Consider the following 21,726-nt stretch of genomic DNA (forward strand, 5'->3'; position numbering starts at 1 on the left):
AATCCTCGCAATCCTCCAATTCGATTTCTATGTTTGGAGCTTCTATGTCTTTCTGCTTGCCAGCTCCACCTACACCAACTCTCTTTAGTTTCTTCGCCTTTCATCATAGGCGGTTGCCTTGTATCACAGGCATTTGCACCCCCTCAATTAGGTGCTTCTACAACAACTCTCTTTCCATCCTTGCATGCATTGGAAAGGTCTTTGCATGTTGTCTTCATCAAGAGCACAAGAGACTTTCTATTGTACAACCTCTAACAGTCTCTGCTCTGAGCTTCATCTGGGAACTCTTTTTCTCCTTGCACATGTTGTCTCATTACAGTACCTCCTACGGGTACTCCTGCACAATCTCCGTGTGCCTTCGTGCAATTTCTATTCTCCAGATTTCTCCCTATTCCTTGCTTATGTTTGACAGTAGCTCATCCTGTCACAACACCTATCCAAGTCAAAATAGGGTGCCAATCTTTATCCCCTTGCTGTATTTCTCTTCCATTATTAGGGTCTTCATTAATTCTCCCCTCGAGAAATCACAGTCACCGAATCTAACTTCTTTGGAGAAATCACCACTCTATCAGATCCTTGAACATACGGAACCCAATTGTTCCTTTGTACCGTCATATTGCTAGTCTTCAACCGTTTCATTACAAACTGTTATATATACAAAAATAGTACCGTATGGATAATCCTTCCACTAAGTAAGTTTCCAGGAAAGATTGGAGGGGTCACACTGGTTCCGCTTAAAACCCAATCTCCTAGCCAGAACTTCTTAGGCCATATCTATCCATCATATTGTCTTCCCGTATATAAAATCATTTGCTAGCTTTGTTGTGGCTTTCCTTTACAATTGATCTGAAATATATTGGTTTAATACATGATTTCTCAACATCTGGCGAGACTACCAGTGCTTAGATTCATCAAGATTGGTCTTGATCAATTTTCACTCTACACCTCTAATTGTCCACTTGATCAGATGTCCAGAGTGTCCCAATTTTGCCTTCCTTCAAGGCAGTTAAAATTCTCCCCACTTAACAGTTTAGCACATGTAATTGGGTAAACATGTGCACCTTCTTCCTCTTCATCTCCATCGACCACCACGATGACTTTCAGATACCTCCTAATCGGGCAATCTCTTTTGTTAATTCACCACCACCACTTTTGGTCTCAAATCTCAACGATCAGACCGTACCATTGCATCCGAAACGATCAAATTAGCTAGAAACAAGTCTGAAATCATCTAAATCGCATTTCAGACGGCTAAGATTTGATCAAAATAATTTTGTCCTGATGAGCGACTCAAATTCAATCCCAGATCCGGTTGCACGTAGATTCCGTTGTACAGAATCTTCTCCCTCAGATCTCGGCTCGGCTCAGCTCATAAATAGCTCTGCTCAATTCGGCTCGGCTCAAAAACAGCTCGGCTCAACTCGACTCGCGGCTGGTGATGTGACAGGTGGGTCCCACTATGCTGACGTGTCTGCTGACTGGACGCTGACATGTCATGCTAAGTGTGTATGCTGGCATCATGATTACGTCATGATGATTTCATCCTTATCCGGGTCTGGCACGTGGGTCGGGTCGTCTGGTATCCGGGTCGGGTCAGCTCATCCGGGTGAAGAAGACGTGTGTGACGCATGACGCGCATCTGTGCACGTGGCCAACAACCTTGCCGGTGCATAACGACGCGTGAGGACGATTCCGACATCTGATTTAGACGTGGTTTTCAACAGTGGCTTCGTCTCTTCCTCCTCTACATAGTGGTATGGTCAAAACACAATTTTGACAACTTTCATTTTTGAGCAAAATCAAACACCCCTTTAAACCATGTGCTCTGATACCAATTGTTGGGGATTCCGACTCCCCCATGCGCGGACCGGTGTTGTACTGATAGTTACTCATAGGAGGCTAAGCACACTGACACAATATTTAACGTGGTTCGGCAAAACCGCTTACATCCACGGGAGAGGTTCATTTTATTAGAGATTAGAGAAATGATACAAAACAAATACATGGAGGAGGAGGATCACTTCACTCTAACTCAACTCATCAACTCTCATTGCTGCTCTTGCAGCTCTCTCTTTCTCTCCACTCTCTTGCACACACTCACCACACTCTCTCACTTTGCTCTCTTATGTATGCCTATTTATAGGCAAGTATGGTGGCTGCATTAATGGTTCCAACACATGGGTTGCACCATTTTGTTAATGGTTGGTGCAACTACCATCGACAATGGCAATCCTCTCTTCTTAGGGTAGGCTGCACATGTTGTTACCTAATAATGGCAATATCCCAACAGTAAGCGTACACAATCACCTTACCATTACGTTCATGGTTTCCTGTAGTCTTTGCTGCAGCCCTTAGCTTGCCTTGAGGCAATGATAACCATAAAGGAACTCCTGTATATATAAAGAGAAGTGCATTTAAGGTTTTTTCTATATCGGATGCTGATGATCGGCCTCTTTACGCTTTTCATCTCTATGATAAGCATGATGGTAGCCTTTAGCACAACCTTTTGCTCAGCTTGTTAGTATGGACTTGATTTGGCCCCTGCAGTTATTTTTGCATTTGCATCTGTACCTCCATTTTTATTTGCTTTTCTGCAACATCCCCTCTTATCTGATGTATTCTACTCAACCTATCGTTTGAGACTTTTGTTTCAACCAGGTGATTCTATGATTTATTAGGCGACGCAAATTTGTACCAAACTTAAAATGTTGATCGACATTATCTGCCATGAACTATATAGCATATTTTTCACTATTTAATACCACAAAATTAGACTGGAGAAAAATGATATTGAGTTTTAAAATTGTTTTATCTATTCATTCAAAATAAAACGCTTTAATTTATTTGAATATAGAGATTGGAGGTTTTAGCAGACAACCAAAAGCATTTCTAACCTATTAATTACATGAAGTAGTTTCTCATGTGTTTCTAACCATTTTTTTATTCTCTTTATATGTATTGATAAGAGAATTGTAAATAGAAATCGAAATATTAATTATAAAACATGGAACTCTAATTTCTCTTCGAAAAACACACATTATGTGTATGAATCGATCATTATATTATGTAATAAGGTAATTGTAATCAGATTCAACCGGTAGCAAATGTTCGTGGGTGTTTAAAAGTGTGATAATTATTATTTTTCAAAGTGTTTTTTTTTAATGTATTAAAATAATATTTAAAAATATCTATAACCACAGCAACGAAGATACAACCACACATACATTCATATAATCAACATTTTGTATATTAACGTGGGTATCCGGATCAGGTTACGCGCACCTCGACTAATTTCATGAGCCTGAAGTTAACGACCATGTAAATCTCCAATGGCCCTGAGGTTTGTGAGACTCAAACTGGTGATCTTTAGAAAACAAATCTAAAACCTGATTAGTTGAGCTACACTCCTCAACACAAATATATAACATGTGCTGAGAATGCTCTCTAGAGCCGCGGCAAGCCTAGGTTCACAAGACACACAAGCCATGGTATGACATTATCATTACAAAACATATGATATCATCATTCTTAACCAAACCAGAATCATATAGTTTGGTCTTTCATATTTTAATTATGTATAACAATTAGAAGCAATTTACCATAGCCACAATATAATCAAATTGAGAAGAAAAACATTTGAGATTAAAAAAAAACAATGAAATATGAGAGGCTTTATAGTGTATTTGCAAAGTAATTTCGCCTTGCATTTTAGTGTTTTACTTGTAACTTGTAATTTAATTGTAACTGTAATTCTAATTTGTGCGCCATTTTCAAGAAATTTTTGTTATATGTTCACTATAATTTATGAAGCGGTGAGCAAAGAAGATACCTAGCACCTCTTCACTTGTAGCATTAAAAAAAAATTAAAAGTTATAGTAAGTCATTATAATCCAAGACATAAATCAATATGAATTGAAAAATAAAAATTATTTTTTTATCCTTTTTAAATAAAATTATTGAACTTGTTATTGGGATAATATGAACTTTTTTTCTAGGGTTTATTTGTTATTATCAAATTTATCAAGGACAAATATACCTTTTTCTTTTTTACAAAACAATAAAATGATTTAATTACCTATAAAAGCAAAATTTATTTTGCTAGCTTCTATGAGCTTTTTAGTCTTTTCATTTTCAAATCATAGAGCATGTTTGGCTCTACAACTGCGGCTGCGTTTTATTTAAAATGCAACTGCAACCGTTTGGTTAAAGAAAAAGAAGGCATACTGTTCACTAGGTCCCACCTCTTTTCTGCGTTGGAAACACAGTATTTGAAAAGCAAGAATTCCTTGCTTTTTTTGCACTGTTCACGTTAATTGCACTGTTCAATGAAAAGTGCAATTAACATGAACAGTGCATGGTGATGCACTGTTCACTTTGCACTGCGTGGACACTTTTTTTTTTTAGTGTGTTAATTTTTTTTAACATTTTTTTTAAATTAGTTTAGAGTGAATTTTATACATGATAATATTTTATCTAATTTTATTACACAATAAAAAATTATAAAAACTGTAGTCCTTGTCGGATATATTTCGTACGCAATGGAATTATAGATGGTTTCATGGAATAATAAAAAATATTTTATATAAAGTATGATTTATTTCATGATATAATAGAAATAGTTAAATCCATAATATTTAAATTAAAAATCATCAATATTAATATATATTTTTTAAAATTATTTTATAACCCCAATTTTAAAAGAATTCTTAACCAAACAAATTAAAGTACTTTTTTTTCAACCTCAATTTCAACCACATTTTTAACCAAACACCTATTTTTTCAAACCAACCTCAACTAAAAGTACTTTTTATAAAATAACTTTTTTTCAAATCACAACCACAACAGCTACCGCAATACAAAACACACTCATAGTAAAATAACTAAATTATTTTTTAAAAGCAAAACTTCTTTAACTAGTGTCCAATGACATTTTCATCCTAATTTTTTTTTATTATAATGAATTTGACTAGGGACAATTTAGTATCTTAACAATTAAAAAATATAATTTAAACAAAAGGTTGGTGCATGGGAACAATCGCACCCTTTAAAGGGAGCGTGAGGTATTGTCTAGTGAGCAAACATCGACTTTGTAGTGGAGTTGGAAGCATCGTGGTGCTTTCTTCCTTATAAGGCAATGCATTATGATGTTTTAGGCAATGGTGTGTCGCTGACGACTTCGTCTTCTTTCTTCTTTGCATCTTTTCTCTCTCATCCTCTTGAAATTCATGTTAGCCATTCAAAATTTCATATTTGTTATCTTATTTATTGATATCAATTTTAGTCCTTATATTTTTATTTCTAATTTTGTTTGTTTTTCTTTAGTCAAATTTCAATATGTTTTCAATTTCATCTTTTGATCTATAATTGTGATTTGTTATTTTTTCAAATTTGATCCTTATTCTTTTGATTTTTTTTGTTTTGGGTTCTTTTATGAATTTGATTTTTCTTTTCAATTTTCCCTCTTCAATTTAAAATTCTAAGTTGTCCTCTTATTTATTTTTCATTTTAAATTTGGTCTTCATTCTCATAATTGTTGTTTTGTTTTTTTTTATCATTTTGTACAATTGAATTTTTTTTTTCAGTTTTATCATTCGATATTTGATTTATTAAGAATTGAGCTTTGTGATTTTTTCATATGAGGGTGCTTTCGATTTAGTAACTTGAATCACGAGTTTGAAAAGTTAATATGAGTTGACATCGTTTTTTTTTTTGCACTTTTTTTTTCAATTTCATCATTTGATGTTGTTTATTTTAAAAAATAGGCTTCATGATTTTCTCCAGTTTTCTTTTAATCAAGTTATCTCAATCTCATGACCTATGCAACAAATATGGTTAGTTAACCTGAGCATTTTTTTGGGTTTTTTTTTAATATTTTTTTTGGGTTTTGTCCTTTAAAATTAAGTTCTTTTTAAAATTAAGCTTTATTATTTTTCTTGTTTTGCATTTTATTAGGTTATCTTGTTCATATGATCCAACTCACGAGATTTGACGGTCTTACTTGGGTTTGCAAATGTTTTATTTTTCGAGCTTTTTTTATTGCTTTTTTTTATTTTAGCCTTTCACATTGGGATTGCTGGGGATTGACAATCGTTATTTGTTTTCTATTTACTTTCTATAAGGTTAACCCGATCTCATGATCTAGATTGTGAGTTTAGCATACTAGCTCGATTTAATTCGAGGTACTTTGTTTTGTTATTTTTTTTATATTTTTTAATTTTATGTTTTAACATTGATTTATTTTAGAATTTAACTTTGTAAATTTTTTTCTTGAAAATCAATGTTTTTTTTTACACTATCACTTTTTTTTAGGATCCAGTCCATTTACAATCGTTATCACCTTTTCTATTATATAATTGAATAAACATTGATGTTTTTTTTTTTTAAGAGAGTATTTGGCAGTGTGGTTGCGGTTACTTTTCAAATAACTTTTTGTACCGAAATGTTTGTCAATGATATTTTTTCAATTTTAAAAAATTATTTTTGACATCATCACATCAAAACGATCTAAAACATATAAAATATATTAAATTTTAACAAAACAAAATAATTTTTTAAAAAACACAGTTCACATCGCATTCCCAAACATATCTTAAAGAGCGTCCGAACATCATTTTCTTACGTCTCAGAGAAAATGGCCGCGGCTCAAATATCTAGTGATTAACTGTCTCTAACTAACACAGGCAATCACTAAGGCACATTTTTCCCACTTTAATTAATACACTAAAGTGAGTGATATCGATTTTATTTTATTTCCTTATTTCACTGGGTTAAGACAATTACGAGAAAAAACCATTTATTTTATAGTACTAATTGGATTGGTTGATATTTAAATCATATTGTTACCCTGTCATTTTCTTATTTAGATGACGCAAAAAAAATTAAAAAAAAAAAGCTTGGTCACCAGAGGTAAGAAAGAAGCAATGAAATACAGCTATAGCAAATCAACCTTAGGAGTTCTCAGAACAGCTGCTGGTTTTTCCTACACGACATAACAAGAGATGAAACCATGTTAGGAAGAAGGACGTGTCAATCAAATTTGTTAGCTCTCAAATTTGGTAAAGAGAGATGCTCCCTTTCTCTATCTCATGAATATTTTCTTTACGAGATGATGTGAGAGAATGATCAAGTAGCCGACCTCTTTCATCATAGAGAATAAGCCCGCTATGCCTTGGAAGCTCACATTTCTCTCCCATGAGGATAGGCCTTTGCCACACTGCAGGTGACAAAGAGTTCTGGCTTTGCCACCCAATACTTGAGTCGCACCTTTCTAGCCCGAGAAGTGTTGGTGGTCGTGGCATCTCTCCCCGCCTCCCACTCCCACTCTCACTCCCACTACCTCCCTCCTCCCATTTGCTTGCTTCACTCCACCTCATTGACTCCATCAACACCGTCTTTATTGTGATCCAATCATTAGAACCAGGCTCAGGCTCAGACCATCTTATTGAGGTACCTGCGCTAATTGGGCCTTGGTTCACTAATTTTGGCTTTCTCTGGGCCTTCCTCTTAAGCATTGTTGCAGTGCAGAGCGCAATGACTGCGAAGGCAGAGCATACAAATAAGAGGACTGCTTCTTGGGTCGTCAGCTTCCATTTGTCCTCCAAATTCCACAGTGCTTCCATAACTGGTTAGTATGAGTGATTCTCGGTGTTACTGATGATGATATCTAGCATGCTAAGTTGCTAAGCGTGTAGTATATAGCTAGTGTTTTAAATGCCTATATCCGGGTGTGTATGATGAACTTCACGTGAGGTCCACCGCTAGCAGGGGTTAGACCCGGTGGCTGCTCATGTATAGGGTTCACCAGTGTACTAGCCGTTGCGAGTATCTCACCGTTTTGAGCTAATTAAAGCAACTCACGAGGGATATAAAGTTTGCCACAGTAAGTTTTGATGATAAGCAAATATACATGACAGTGCAGACGCATGCCTGCCTTCTTGTGTGGTTCGTGATGACCAAATTTAATCCACTGCTAAGCTTTGAGAGATGAATTATATATACTTTCCTGAAATCAAGCCAATAGTTAAAGCCAATTTTCAGTTCATGCTGATTTCTGACTGCTCTGTTGAACTATCAAAAACTGCATCTTATATTTTGCTGCAGAAACAGCCAACGATAATCCACTACACTATGTGACTTAATTTGAAATAAAAACAAGAAGTACGGGTATATAATCTGAACAGGATGATCACACTGAGGTAAAAGAACTGGCTTGGCCTGGCCCTTCTTTCTCACCCAGAATTGAAGCGCAAGAGAACCAGTCTACTGTCTGCAAGTAGTGAAACTATGCCTTTCCAATGCTCTACTAGGAATAGAAGGATCCACTCCCTTGATCAGAACTTGGACAGCTGCTTGGACGAGGGATGATGACTAGATAGGTAGCCCGCAGCGTATTGCCTGCCTACTTGTTAAAGCAGTTGCTGAACACAGACTGGAAAGGAAAAAAAAAACTACAGGGTTGTTAATGCGTTTTGTAGCGGTCAGAAATTTTTTTAAACAAAAATCGAAACATGCACTTGTTTACTGGTATTTTAAAAATATATTCCTTGTAATATTAAAACAACTATATATTATATTTAGTTAGATTAATTTGGGTTTACTAATCACATACACAACTCATATTATAAACACATCTTGGTTTAATTATTTTAATTTGTAAAACTATATTTTATTTAATTATTAGATAATAAAAATAATCTCTTGTAAAAAAGCAATTAGATATTTTTTAAAACAATATGATCTTATCCGAGAAAAAACTAAAATTTTAATGGTATTATATAAATATATTTTCAATTACTATAAGAAATTAATAAAGCAATACATATCAAATTTTACATCAAAGATATTTTAAAAAACAAAATAAAAATAAACAAAATAAAAGCAAAAAAAATTCAGATGCACGAGCCTGTGAGGCCCTGCACACCTATCCCACAAAAAATAAAGCTTGGCATATGGGCATGGTAGCACAAACTTGTTAGCTCATTTCTAATTTCAATGAATGAATAACGAGTCATTCATTTATTTTTTTAATTAAATTAGATGACACGTTGTCTGTAGTGACAAACAATAAATCACAATATAGTTTCACCTCCAGCCACCTTGAATCGTTGGAAAATCACCCGCCTTTTTTGAACACAAAAACATTATTTTCAAGCATTTTTTCATCTAAAAACATAGAGAAACATCTCATAAATATCAATGACACTATATCTAATTTCAAAACAATGTTTAATCGATAAAATACTTAAAATTTATCTTCATTCAAAAAATATTCCAAAAGCATGATCTGCATTCCTGTAATATGAGATACAAAAAACACCTTAATAACATTCGTCAAAAAAAATAAAAGTCGTTGATACTAAAAATAACGCATATGGGCATGGTAGCACAAGCTTGTTAGCTCATTTCTAATTTGAATGAATAGATAACGAGTCATTCACTTATTTTTTTTAATTAAATTAGATAACACGTTGTCTGTAGTGGCAAACAATATATCACAATATAGTTTCACCTCTAGCCACCTCGAATCGTTGGAAAATCACCCACCTTTTTTGGACACAAAAACATTATTTTTCAAGCATTTCTTCATCTAAAAACACAGAGAAACATCTCATAAATATCAATGACACTATATCTAATTTCAAAACAATGTTTAATCGATAAAATACTTAAAATTTGTCTTCATTCGAAAAATATTACAAAAGCATGATCTGCATTCCTGTAATATGAGATGCAAAAAACACCTTAATAACATTCGTCAAAAAAAATAAAAGTCGTTGATACTAAAAATGACGCATATGAGCATGGTAGCACAAGCTTGTTAGCTCATTTCTAATTTGAATGAATAGATAACGAGTCATTCACTTATTTTTTTTAATTAAATTAGATAACACGTTGTCTGTAGTGGCAAACAATATATCACAATATAGTTTAACCTCCAGCCACCTCGAATCGTTGGAAAATCACCCACCTTTTTTGGACACAAAAACATTATTTTTCAAGCATTTCTTCATCTAAAAACACAGAGAAACATCTCATAAATATCAATGACACTATATCTAATTTCAAAACAATGTTTAATCGATAAAATACTTAAAATTTGTCCTCATTCAAAAAATATTCCAAAAGCATGATCTGCATTCCTGTAATATGAGATACAAAAAACACCTTAATAACATTCATAAAAAAAAAATAAAAGTCGTTGATACTAAAAATGATGCATATGGGCATGGTAGCACAAGCTTGTTAGCTCATTTCTAATTTGAATGAATGGATAACGAGTCATTCACTTATTTTTTTTAATTAAATTAGATAACACGTTGTCTGTAGTGGCAAACAATATATCACAATATAGTTTCACCTCTAGCCACCTCGAATCGTTGGAAAATCACCCACCTTTTTTGGACACAAAAACATTATTTTTCAAGCATTTCTTCATCTAAAAACACAGAGAAACATCTCATAAATATCAATGACACTATATCTAATTTCAAAACAATGTTTAATCGATAAAATACTTAAAATTTGTCTTCATTCAAAAAATATTCCAAAAGCATGATCTGCATTCCTGTAATATGAGATACAAAAAACACCTTAATAACATTCGTCAGAAAAAATAAAAGTCATTGATACTAAAAATAACGCATATGGGCATGGTAGCACAAGCTTGTTAGCTCATTTCTAATTTGAATGAATGGATAACGAGTCATTCACTTATTTTTTTTAATTAAATTAGATAACACGTTGTCTGTAGTGGCAAACAATATATCACAATATAGTTTCACCTCTAGCCACCTCGAATCATTGGAAAATCACCCACCTTTTTTGGACACAAAAACATTATTTTTCAAGCATTTCTTCATCTAAAAACACAGAGAAACATCTCATAAATATCAATGACACTATTTCTAATTTCAAAACAATGTTTAATCGATAAAATACTTAAAATTTGTCTTCATTCGAAAAATATTCCAAAAGCATGATCTGCATTCCTATAATATGAGATGCAAAAAACACCTTAATAACATTCGTCAGAAAAAATAAAAAGTCGTTGATACTAAAAATGACGCATATGGGCATGGTAGCACAAGCTTGTTAGCTCATTTCTAATTTGAATGAATGGATAACGAGTCATTCACTTATTTTTTTTAATTAAATTAGATAACACGTTGTCTGTAGTGGCAAACAATATATCACAATATAATTTCAACTGTAGCCACCTCGAATCGTTGGAAAATCACCCACCTTTTTTGGACACAAAAACATTATTTTTCAAGCATTTCTTCATCTAAAAACACAGAGAAACATCTCATAAATATCAATGACACTATATCTAATTTCAAAACAATGTTTAATCGATAAAATACTTAAAATTTGTCTTCATTCGAAAAATATTCCAAAAGCATGATCTGCATTCCTGTAATATGAGATGCAAAAAACACCTTAATAACATTCGTCAGAAAAAATAAAAAGTCGTTGATACTAAAAATGACGCATATGGGCATGGTAGCACAAGCTTGTTAGCTCATTTCTAATTTGAATGAATGGATAACGAGTCATTCACTTATTTTTTTTAATTAAATTAGATAACACGTTGTCTGTAGTGGCAAACAATATATCACAATATAATTTCAACTGTAGCCACCTCGAATCGTTGGAAAATCACCCACCTTTTTTGGACACAAAAACATTATTTTTCAAGCATTTCTTCATCTAAAAACACAGAGAAACATCTCATAAATATCAATAACACTATATCTAATTTCAAAACAATGTTTAATCGATAAAATACTTAAAATTTGTCTTCATTCGAAAAATATTTCAAAAGCATGATTTGCATTCCTGTAATATGAGATACAAAAAACAACTCAATGACATTCGTCAGAAAAAATAGAACTTGTTGATACTAAAAATGACGTGTTTTAGTTATTGAAACATGATTAATGACAACTTTTTTCTTCTTCAATGTAATCTAGTGACTCTCTTTTTCTCTCTTTTCACAAACTATGGGGCTGGAATGTGAATAAAATAAATCTAAAAATGATTGTCATTTCACCAAGGTTTTAATTTTCGGTCCCCTAATTTTTAATTTTTCTCAAACAACAAAATTGATTTTTTTTTTGTAAAATTGAAAACCAACTCAATCTTAGGATATTTTTCTAAGATTATGATAACTCAAAAGAAAACAATACGAGCTAGATCATGAAATCAAATCACCAAATGTGAAATGATGGTAATTTTTTTCTAAAAAATCATATTTTTAAATAAAAAGCTAGCATTTTACCTAACTTTCAATTTTGATCCCCTCATTTATAATTTTTAACTATCAAATCAAATTACTTTTTGTAAAATCAAAAACCAATTTAATGTTGAGATATTTTTTTGAGCCATGATAACCCGAAAAAAAAACATAAAACAAATCAAGAAGTTTAATTCTAAATTAATAAACTGTGAAAAGATCAAATTAAAAAAAAACTCAAAAAATTTAAAGATAAAATAAAAGGAATTACTATCTGAATTTACAATGAATCCTTTCACAATCCACAATATTTTACTATGGCTTTTAGTTTTAGTTTTTCAAAGAATATTGGCCCAGGCTACGCGACGAGCCGACTCATATTTTTTTCATAAATTTACAATCCACAATATTTTACTATGGCTTTTAGTTTTAGTTTTTAACATAATGTTGACCCATGCTACATAACGAGCCGACTCATATTTTTGTCATAAAAAAATAATGCTCTAATGTCTCAAGCACATCTTAAAGCATGAAGAAAAATCTATGACTCGAGTTATAGATCCTACTAGATCAAATAAGATAATTTTATTTTTAATTAAATGATAAAAAAAGCAACAACAATAAATGAATCAATTAAAAAAATGATCAAGATAATCTAAGAAATTGTTTTTTAAAAAATAAACAATGCAGCTAAATTCTTAGACAATTAAACACGAAAGACAAAATAGGATAAGAAAAGGAAAAAAAAACTAACATGAACTTACTCGAGTTAATATGACAAACTTATAACCTTGATATTAAGAGCGGAGCAATCCCGGGTCAACCTGTCAAATCTATAGTTCAAGTGATAAGGTTATGATAACCTGATTAAAGAAAAACAAAGAAAACTACAAAGCCTATATCTTAAAAAAAAAAAAAACCAATGTCGAATAATAAAATTAAAAAAAATAATTAAACAAAAATAAACTCATATTAACTTTTCAAACTTTTAAACCTGGTCATTAAACTGGAAGTCTTTTATTTAAAAAATTCATAAAATTTAATTCTTAACAAATCAAATATTGAATAATGAATAAAAAAATTTAATTTAATATTAAAAGATAAAATAAAAAAATAATTATATCTAAAAAAAATATCAAAATAAAAAAAATAAAGATGGAATCTAACATACAAATAAAGTGAAATTGATATAATATATATATATATATATATATATATATATATATATATAAAATAAAATTAAAAAAAAATTAACAATGAAAAAATAAATACTAAATCTTAAAAAAAAAAACCCTTCAGTTTCATAATCCATTTCAAATAAAATAAAAAAGTATAAATATCAAGGAAACAAATGAAGAATTAAAAAAGAAAAGAACAATAAAAACCTGTCTTCTCTTCTTCCGTTCTCAATCAGTTGGGTTCCCAGACCTTTGTTTTCTTTCTTCTTCAACGTATCCTCTCTCACTTTACCCAGGCATCCATCCATCCATCCATCCAAATTTGACTTTAGGTTTTAATTAGTTTAATTAATTAACTAATTAGCATCATAGAAATAGAATATAATTTTATATATATATATATATATATATATATATATATATATATTCACCCGCTGATTATAATTATCCCCTCTCTTTAGTGTCTTTCAATCAGCCAAATTCCTCTCCTCTCCTCTCCTCCAAAGGTCAGTAATTCTACACTGCTAATTATTATTTTCCAACATTTTCTTGATTCCCCTAATTCTTAATTTATTCATTATTCGATCACACCTATCCTTTTCTTTATTTTTTTAGGGTTTAGTCTGTTACAAATTTGAGATTTAGAACATTGCTATGCTGATTTTGTCTTAAAAATTTATTGCAATAGTGTTTGTTGGTTATAATTTTCAGGTTTGGAAATTTCCTTAATTAATAAACAGTAAAAATATGTCTGGGAGAAATCGAGGACCGCCTCTGCCCATGAAAGGTGGACCTCACCCTTCACTACCACCGGCTGCCATACATGAGGCTCGCTTTGGCAGGGGACTCGGACCATTGCCCCCTCATCCAGGTTTATTAGAGGATATGAGAGATCCCCAGTTTGGGATGGACCCCAGGCGCCTTCCTCCTCATCACGTTATGTTTGAGGATCGTCTTGCAGTCCAGCACCAAGATATTCAAGTTTTATTAGCTGACAACCAGCGCCTAGCTGCGACCCATGTTGCATTAAAGCAGGAATTGGAAGCTGCACAGCATGAGTTGCATAGGATGGCACATTTTGGGGATGCATTTCATGCTGAGAAGGATGTTCAGATGAGGGAGTTGCATGAGAAGTCTCTGAGGATGAAGATGGATCTTCGTGGGGTGGAAGCTATGCGGAATGAGCTTCATCATGTGCGTTCTGATATTAAAGAACTTACTGATGCAAAGCAGGAGCTTACGGGTCGGATGCAGGCGATGAGTCAAGATTTGGCTAGGTATAATGTAGATTTGCAACAAGTGCCATCTGTGAAGGCTGAAATTGAGAATATGAAGCAGGAACTGCAGCGTGCGCGGTAAAAGCAGCATGATCTCTATTATTTAGTGCAATGTAATTTGAGCCCTGAATTTCTTCTTCTTCTTTTTTGCATGTAGAGCTGCCATCGAGTATGAGAAGAAAGGCTATGCGGAGAATTACGAGCATGGTGTGGTGATGGAGAAAAAACTGGTTGGCATGGCTCGGGAGATGGAGAAGCTTCGGGCAGAGATTGCTAATGCAGAGAAGAGAGCTCGTGCTGCCGCTGCTATAGGAAATCCAGGTACTCTCTTGTTTGAATCCTTAATGGGGTTCGTGTTGTTAAATTGATTGAGTTGGTTGGTGAGGTTGGAAACAAGTCAAAATGTACTTTGAATGTGAAAAACAAAGGACAGAAATCACTTGTTCAAACTTGCATAATCCTTTTTTTTTTGTATGTTTTAACTGCTTTTAAAGGCTAGTGTTTTAGGTGATTTTATTCATCTCAGATGATGGATGAGTTCAACTGGTGTGTCTGATTTTAAGTGTCTTAAAGGAGATCAATTTCTTAAACAAGCAATTTTTATGGATTGCCTTTATTTAGTTTCTATTTTCACTCTAGAGCTTGATGCATCACTTTTGTTGACATTTGGTTCTTAGTTTTCATAATCTTAAGTTTTCTCTGCAGCTGCAGCTTATAATGCAAATTACGGAAATCCGGAAACTGGATACACAGCAAATCCATATCAGGCTGTCTACGGCATGAATCCTGTAAGATCTCGATGTGTGTTTCCAAATTTATATTTATGCATCTGTGCACGCATACTTGTAGGTGAGTTGCACTTGTATGCTTGTTTATGTTCTGGGAAATGAGTTTTGATGTTTCTCATTCTGGAAAAACTTCAGGTGCAAGCTAATGCTGAAAGTTTTCCGCAGTATGGAGCTGGACCTGGTTCCTGGGGTGCATATGATATGCAGCGAGCTCAAGGACCCAGATAGATTGGCTTTCAGACCAAGCTAAGATGTGTTTCAAATGGTATCTTAGGCTGCACTTCCTTAGATACTTGGGTTTGGGTTTGAACTGTTTTCTCAGTATGCTTATTTTAAGAGTCGTGCTCATCTGTTTCACTTGATGAAGTTGTACCTGCTAATAATGACAGTTCATATTATTTTTGGGGTGCAGTGCACTACATTGATTTGTCATCTTCTACTGCAAATGTTTGCATAAACTCCTATTCTTTTAATGCATTTTGGTGTGTGTGTTTAGTCCATGCTTGGATTCATGAATTCCAATTCATGTACTGTAAAGGGTCAGATATGCATGCTTCACAGCTGTATATTGGTTATTATGCTTCTCAGTTGTGAGGCATTTGGTTGTGAAGTCATCCAAATTGCTGAGTATCCTATTTTTGAGACAAGTACCATATTCAGGTGCCACTAAACTTTAGGACACCGTGTGTTGGATGAGCAACTGGGTTATGTTAAATATTTTGCTCTGTGATCACCTGAACTTCTGGAGTTTACTCTGAGGCACTTTCTGATAATTGTTATTGTGAAGTTTAGCCTTCTTCTAGCTCCACTTTCTTGCAGACCTTAGTTGGTTTACTTCAGATCTTAGCTCAAAAGCTTCTGCTTAGTATTTTTTTTTGTTCCAGATATTAATTTCTTTCCAAAATATAGAAAGAAGCTTTGATCTCTGGAATCTGTTAACTTTGATCTCTGGAATCTGATGGTAGTTTTAGCAACTAAAATGGTAGAATTTGGATAAAGTTGCTATTTGGTGAGCATCTTCAAGGTTCAAATGAACTTAACTGGGGATGTTTGATCTGCCATTGAGTTGTCGATGAGCCATCAATAATTATCTGTTATAACTTCCAGTAAGTTTACAGCTAGTTTGTTAGGATGCATCCTTGACCATTAGGATGGTGTTGCTGTTTTGAGAGCATCTTCAATGTACAGTATAAGTAAACCTGGGGACCTCTGACCTGCCATTGAGCAGGTGATGAAACCATCTATCCTTTGATTGGTTACTATTTTTATTAAATTTACAGCTTGTTCTTTAGGATGCCATTTTTCCACCACCCTCTTTTCTCCTTTTCTTCTGTCTCTGGAGAAAAGGACAAGTGTTAAGCTAAAGCAATTGACCTGGGATACACCTACATTTCAAGCAGTTCTTGTCTTGAAACCTAATCTTCTTTCGTATTGACCAAGGGAATTACTCTAGAGATGTGTGATCAAATTCAAATCATTACCACTTTTGAGATCTTTGCTTGGTTCTTCAGTTAGCTACCTTGTTGCAGTCTAGTTTTATACTTCCATGTTTCAGTCTAGTGTTTATACTTTATACTTCTAAGTCCATTTGACAACTGCACTGTGGCATTGCTCTGCAAATTTTCTTCTTATTACACTTCAAATCTTGACTAATCTCTAACTGGTATGAGATTCTTACTATTCAGAGTAAGATGCTCTCGTAGTTGTTTTGATGCCAGACTGTCTTGAAGAATCCTTCTATTATACTTTATGTTCTGATTGGGAACTGTATATGAAAGTTCAGGATTTAAGGTTCGGAATGATAGAAGTATGATCTTAGGGCTAGTCTGGTTAGGTTTGAATTGGTTGAGGCTTTAAAGGAACACAGGGGCTGTATTTGGAACTTGATAATCGGGTTGCAGGAATTGCTAGACAAATGAATTTAGGTTTAAAAGGGGTTCCTCATATTGATGGTTGATAGTTACAAAATAATCAGGTTTTAGGCTTCAAAAAGGTGTAAAATTCAGGGTTTAGTCAGTAGCAAGACAAGCCTAAATCAAGCTTAAAATGGTAATCAATTCCAAAATTTCATGCACATATTTCTTAAATATTATTAACCAAGTCCAAAAGTGAATTGACTTATGTAATATTCTAACATCCTAGAGCTGACCTAGTTTTACATATAATTTGTTTATAGCTGTTACTTGCACTAACCTTTTAGGTAATTTAGCTTTTGTGTACATATATACTATCTTCATTTCTTCACCTTCTGCGACCAGGACCATGCAGTCAAGCAAACCTATAGCAGTTTGGCATAGTTCTTAGGTGGCTTGTTTTACTCCTTTCCTTTATGATGGCATTGTATTTATTTCCTCTGGGATCTTGGAGCACTGATGTCAGGCTAGTTATTTGGATTTAGTCAAAGTTTGTTGCTTCTATGAGGGAGAGCTCAATGTTCCCCTCCCCCTTTCAGAAAGGGAAAAAAGAAACACGAAAACAAACTTCCTATTACAGAATTGCATTGTTTGCCAAGGTAGAAGATATATCTCCCCTCACCATTAGATGATTTGTCATTCCTGCAACAGTGAATTTCCCATTATGACTAAGGTGAGAAATAAGCTTTGAAAATGGAACTGAACTTTTAAGTTGGAAGCTCTCAGTTCCTGAATGGGAGGCCTTCTCTACTAGTCTATCATGTGGAGTTGGCTATGTGGAGACACATCATTCATTTTCCCCTTTGAAATGGATTCTATGAATTCATCTCGTTTAAAATATCAGTGGCCGAGTGTTCGTTAGACTCTTATTCGTTGGCCAAGGTATGCTGGTCATTCTGCAAGACATGTTCCACTGTGAAGCTACAAGATGAGGTTTATGGTCAAGTAAGTGATATAAATTTCTGTGAGTATGCTGTCTTTTATTTGTATCTCCTTTCCCTCGTTTTTTTCCCAGTCAAAATGTTTTTAATTTCTTTCCCTGTAAGTACACTAGTAGCTTGGTGCCAATCTCTTGGTTGTAGCATATGATAGGGAGCCTTTTGTAATCAATGGTTGAGGCATTTCAAAGTCAAGAAAATAGACTGCTTGAGCTGTCTTCTGGTAGCCATGTTTGAAGCCATATGGATATTGCTAGCTGTCTCGTGTTCTATTCCTATTATATATTGTATTTCGTTGATTGGGAAGCTGTTGGTTTGCTTCTTTTTTTTGTTCATAATTTTGTTTTTAAGAATTTTTTTTTTTTACTTTTTTGCATGCAAGTTTTAGGGGCACTTCCTGATCGTGATAGTGCAGGAGGATGATAAATAATAGGAGAAACAATTAAATGAAGGGATTTGCATTGATGGTTTGATGTTAACTTAATTTATACAGGCAATAATGTAAGAGTGATGAACTCTCTAGGAAGCAGCATCTTGACTGAGTTTTACTGCTGGAAGGATAAAACTAGAAAATGTGTTGTGATGTCGAATTCATCTATAATGAGTATGTATCCTGACAGATGTGAATATGTTGGCAGCATCATCAGTCATTGTCTTGTTGGTATTAGTGCTTCTTTGTTGATTTTGGATAGGTGTTATAAGCATATGTGAGAGCATATGTTTTGGAGATTTGTCCTTCTTTTCACTCACTACGTGGTTCACATTTGTCTTGACTTGATAAAATCTGAAACTGGTCTTTGTTGGCTGAGTTGAGAGGAGTGTCCTTAGTATGATTGTAAACATTGCAATCTGAATAGGGATCAATCCCTCTTACCTACATATAAAAAAAAAATCTAAACTGGAAGGATTTTAGTTGGCTAGATTCAGATTGAAAAATCAAGTAGGGTTCTGAGCCTGTATAGTTTACAACAACCACTTCAGGACGAGTGATGCACTGCTGTTTTTTTTTTTTTTTTTACAGGCTCATTTCCTGTCTTGATTTTCATTTGTCAATTCAGTATATTGTGTGTTGAATTTGAAAGTTATTTTTCCTGTTGACATTTAGTCTCTAGAAAAGCTAATATTTGATTGAGCAGCATGTGTTTAGCAAAATATTTTACTTTATTTTGCAGAGATGTAAAGTATAAATGTGTGCTTGTATTGATGCTTACCTTTTAATATTTTCCACTATATTAGTATTCCTGGCATTTACTGTAGTTGCATTGTTTTTTACTATATTTTGTAGATGGTACATAGGGTCTTATAAGTTATAATGCTCCATCCATTTCTATTATTTTTGTTAGTGTTATTTATATATTTTTTTTTCCTTGAGAATGGTGTTTAGTTGTATCTCAGGTGGATGCCTTCTATCTACCAGTTCATATTTACATGACAGTATTATTATTTATTTTTTTCAAGCATTTAGGATTTGTTCCACCTTTGACATGTTCTCATGTCTATTTGATGTTTTCTTATTTTATTTTTATTTTTTTATGTTCAGCAGTGCTGTTACCTTCTCTACGATAAGTGTGTTTGATACTTTGATACTTTTGTGTTTCTTGTTTAGGGCTCATGACCTTTTAGCCATCAAATTGTTGCCTTCACCATGGTGGATCATGGGGTATGTTAAATCATTCTCTCTCTCCCCCTCCTTCCCTCTCTCTCTTATAGTTTTGTTTTCTTTGGTTGTGGTACTCCTGTCATATTTTGGTTATGAAACTGACATTATCTTCTGCCCCTGCAACCATCCATCTGAAAGACTGAGGCTTGTATAGAGAAAACAACAATTTTTTTTTTAATTTGATTAAAGATAATGAAACCAGTTAGATTAATTAACATGTACACCTATGAGAACTCTGATAGTGAATTTACCCGAGAGCTTGCTCATGGACCTGGTTATGAGAGTAAATGAGACAGTATTAGTTTTTTTCAAGTTTGGTGCATCAATATATGAGGTCTAAAATCAAGTTTTAAGTTTCTTTTTTGGGATTGATAAGCAAATACAAGTTGATACTTTATTCAGCTGAAATTCAAGGTTTTCATGAGCAGCTTGCTTTGTTTGCAAAACTTGCTGGGTGAACTACTCTGGTTTGGGCACTAGTAGAATGAGAAGCGTGTTTCCAAAACGGAGTTACTTTTCCTGGGATTTGCTGGGATAAGAATGTCTTATTAACTTTTGGGACCACTAATCTGGTGGTCTTTTAGACCATATACATGCAGATCCATGCTGGTGAATTTAAAAACTTGTGAAGATAAGTACGACCTTCCAGTCTAATCTTCAGCCAGCCAATGTTTTTTTCATTCATGCCAGCTCAACTGGCTGGTATATAGAACTGCCAGTTATTGTTTCTTTTCTGGTCAAGTCTTGTTTGGTCAATGTGAGCAAATACTTCATCCAAGTCAAATCTTTGGGTTTTGTATTTGCTCACATTACTCTAGCTTTACAGCAGCCAAAGATCTGCTCTATTGTTCTTTCATCTAGTGTTGCCTCTGTAATTCTTTGTAGAGATTTATCAGGATCTCCCAACTGACCTATAGATTGCTTGCTAATAAACTTTGGATCAAATCTGAATTCTTAAGTGTTTTTTGCGATTACTTTTGCATGGTTATTTTCAGATTGATAGCATTCATCTATCACATTTAACAAGTTATCCTCTTCACAGGTTCTGCTGTCTGAGAGGCACAGATAACAATATGCAACCAAAGTCATATTTGGCACTCTAATTGGGATCAATCCAAGATGCTCTTGTACTCGCAACCTCGGTCTGTCGATTGCGGTGGCAGCCACATCTGTGGTTGCAATAAGTTTTTGAGGCTTCCATCAATTCCTTTAGAGAAGGTTTCTTGGCAAGGATGTGCAAGGCCTTGTTTGATTGGCAAAAGTTCAGTTTGCTATCGAAGAAAGAATTAATACAATGATTTTCTTCGATTCTGTCTATCTTGGATTCTTCAAGGTCACGCCATACATGATACTGGTAAAATTTGCAGGAGTCAAGTAGCAGTCATCTTGAGCATTTTCATGTATAATCATAAAACACGTAGGTTTTTTTCATATTGTATTTCTGAAAAATACAAACAGATACCACTAATGGAAGGAAAGATATTCGAAAGATCCCAGTATCCTGATCTATCTTCTCACGTCTTTATGGGATACCTTGGTTCAAAAACAAAATTCAATGCTAGTTTTTTTGTCGTTCTGTGATGACATATTTTGGATTTTAATGCGAGCGAGGGGGCATGCTCTTGTTTATCATGGCATGCTGGGCAAAGTTATCTTGGTGTCGTAAGCATGCTAATCCAGTGCAAATAATTGTTCGAACTTTTATATATATATATATATATATATATATATATATAT

General features: G+C 33.7%; 2 protein-coding genes across 11 annotated transcripts; one reads left to right on the top strand and one right to left on the bottom strand.

The window, feature by feature from the left end:
* Window positions 1–7,046: 7,046 nt before the first annotated feature.
* LOC133704896 (uncharacterized) lies at window positions 7,047–7,619 on the bottom strand. Its single transcript, XM_062129989.1, has one exon. It carries the CDS (start codon window positions 7,617–7,619, stop codon window positions 7,047–7,049), a length of 573 nt encoding a protein of 190 aa, XP_061985973.1.
* A 5,971-nt stretch (window positions 7,620–13,590) lies between these two features.
* Window positions 13,591–21,480, top strand: LOC133704783 (protein FLX-like 1). 10 transcript variants are annotated; one of them, XM_062129787.1, is made up of 7 exons: window positions 13,593–13,919; window positions 14,125–14,768; window positions 14,848–15,011; window positions 15,396–15,539; window positions 15,644–18,336; window positions 19,936–19,989; window positions 21,032–21,480. In XM_062129787.1, the coding sequence occupies exons 2-5, from the start codon at window positions 14,161–14,163 to the stop codon at window positions 15,676–15,678; spliced, it is 951 nt and encodes a 316-aa protein (XP_061985771.1). In that variant the 5' UTR covers window positions 13,593–13,919; window positions 14,125–14,160; the 3' UTR covers window positions 15,679–18,336; window positions 19,936–19,989; window positions 21,032–21,480. The 10 variants fall into 10 exon arrangements, with proteins under 10 accessions (XP_061985795.1, XP_061985827.1, XP_061985804.1 ...); XM_062129779.1 differs by having other exon boundaries at window positions 15,644–15,743; XM_062129834.1 differs by having other exon boundaries at window positions 15,396–15,478; window positions 15,644–15,743.
* The last annotated feature ends 246 nt before the right edge of the window (window positions 21,481–21,726 follow it).

Source organism: Populus nigra, chromosome 1, assembly GCF_951802175.1.
Source record: "Populus nigra chromosome 1, ddPopNigr1.1, whole genome shotgun sequence".
NCBI classification, from domain to species: Eukaryota; Viridiplantae; Streptophyta; class Magnoliopsida; order Malpighiales; family Salicaceae; genus Populus; species Populus nigra.

What these genes read in the sequence shown, in the direction of transcription:
- LOC133704896 (XM_062129989.1), bottom strand. Translation starts at nt 7,619, where the DNA reads ATGGAAGCACTGTGGAATTTGGAGGACAAATGGAAGCTGACGACCCAA.
- LOC133704783 (XM_062129770.1), top strand. Translation starts at nt 14,161, where the DNA reads ATGTCTGGGAGAAATCGAGGACCGCCTCTGCCCATGAAAGGTGGACCT. An exon ending in CGCTGCTATAGGAAATCCAG is followed by an intron (nt 15,012 to 15,395) that starts GTACTCTCTTGT and finishes TTTTCTCTGCAG; the next exon opens with CTGCAGCTTATAATGCAAAT. An exon ending in CTGTGCACGCATACTTGTAG is followed by an intron (nt 15,540 to 15,643) that starts GTGAGTTGCACT and finishes AGTTTTCCGCAG; the next exon opens with TATGGAGCTGGACCTGGTTC.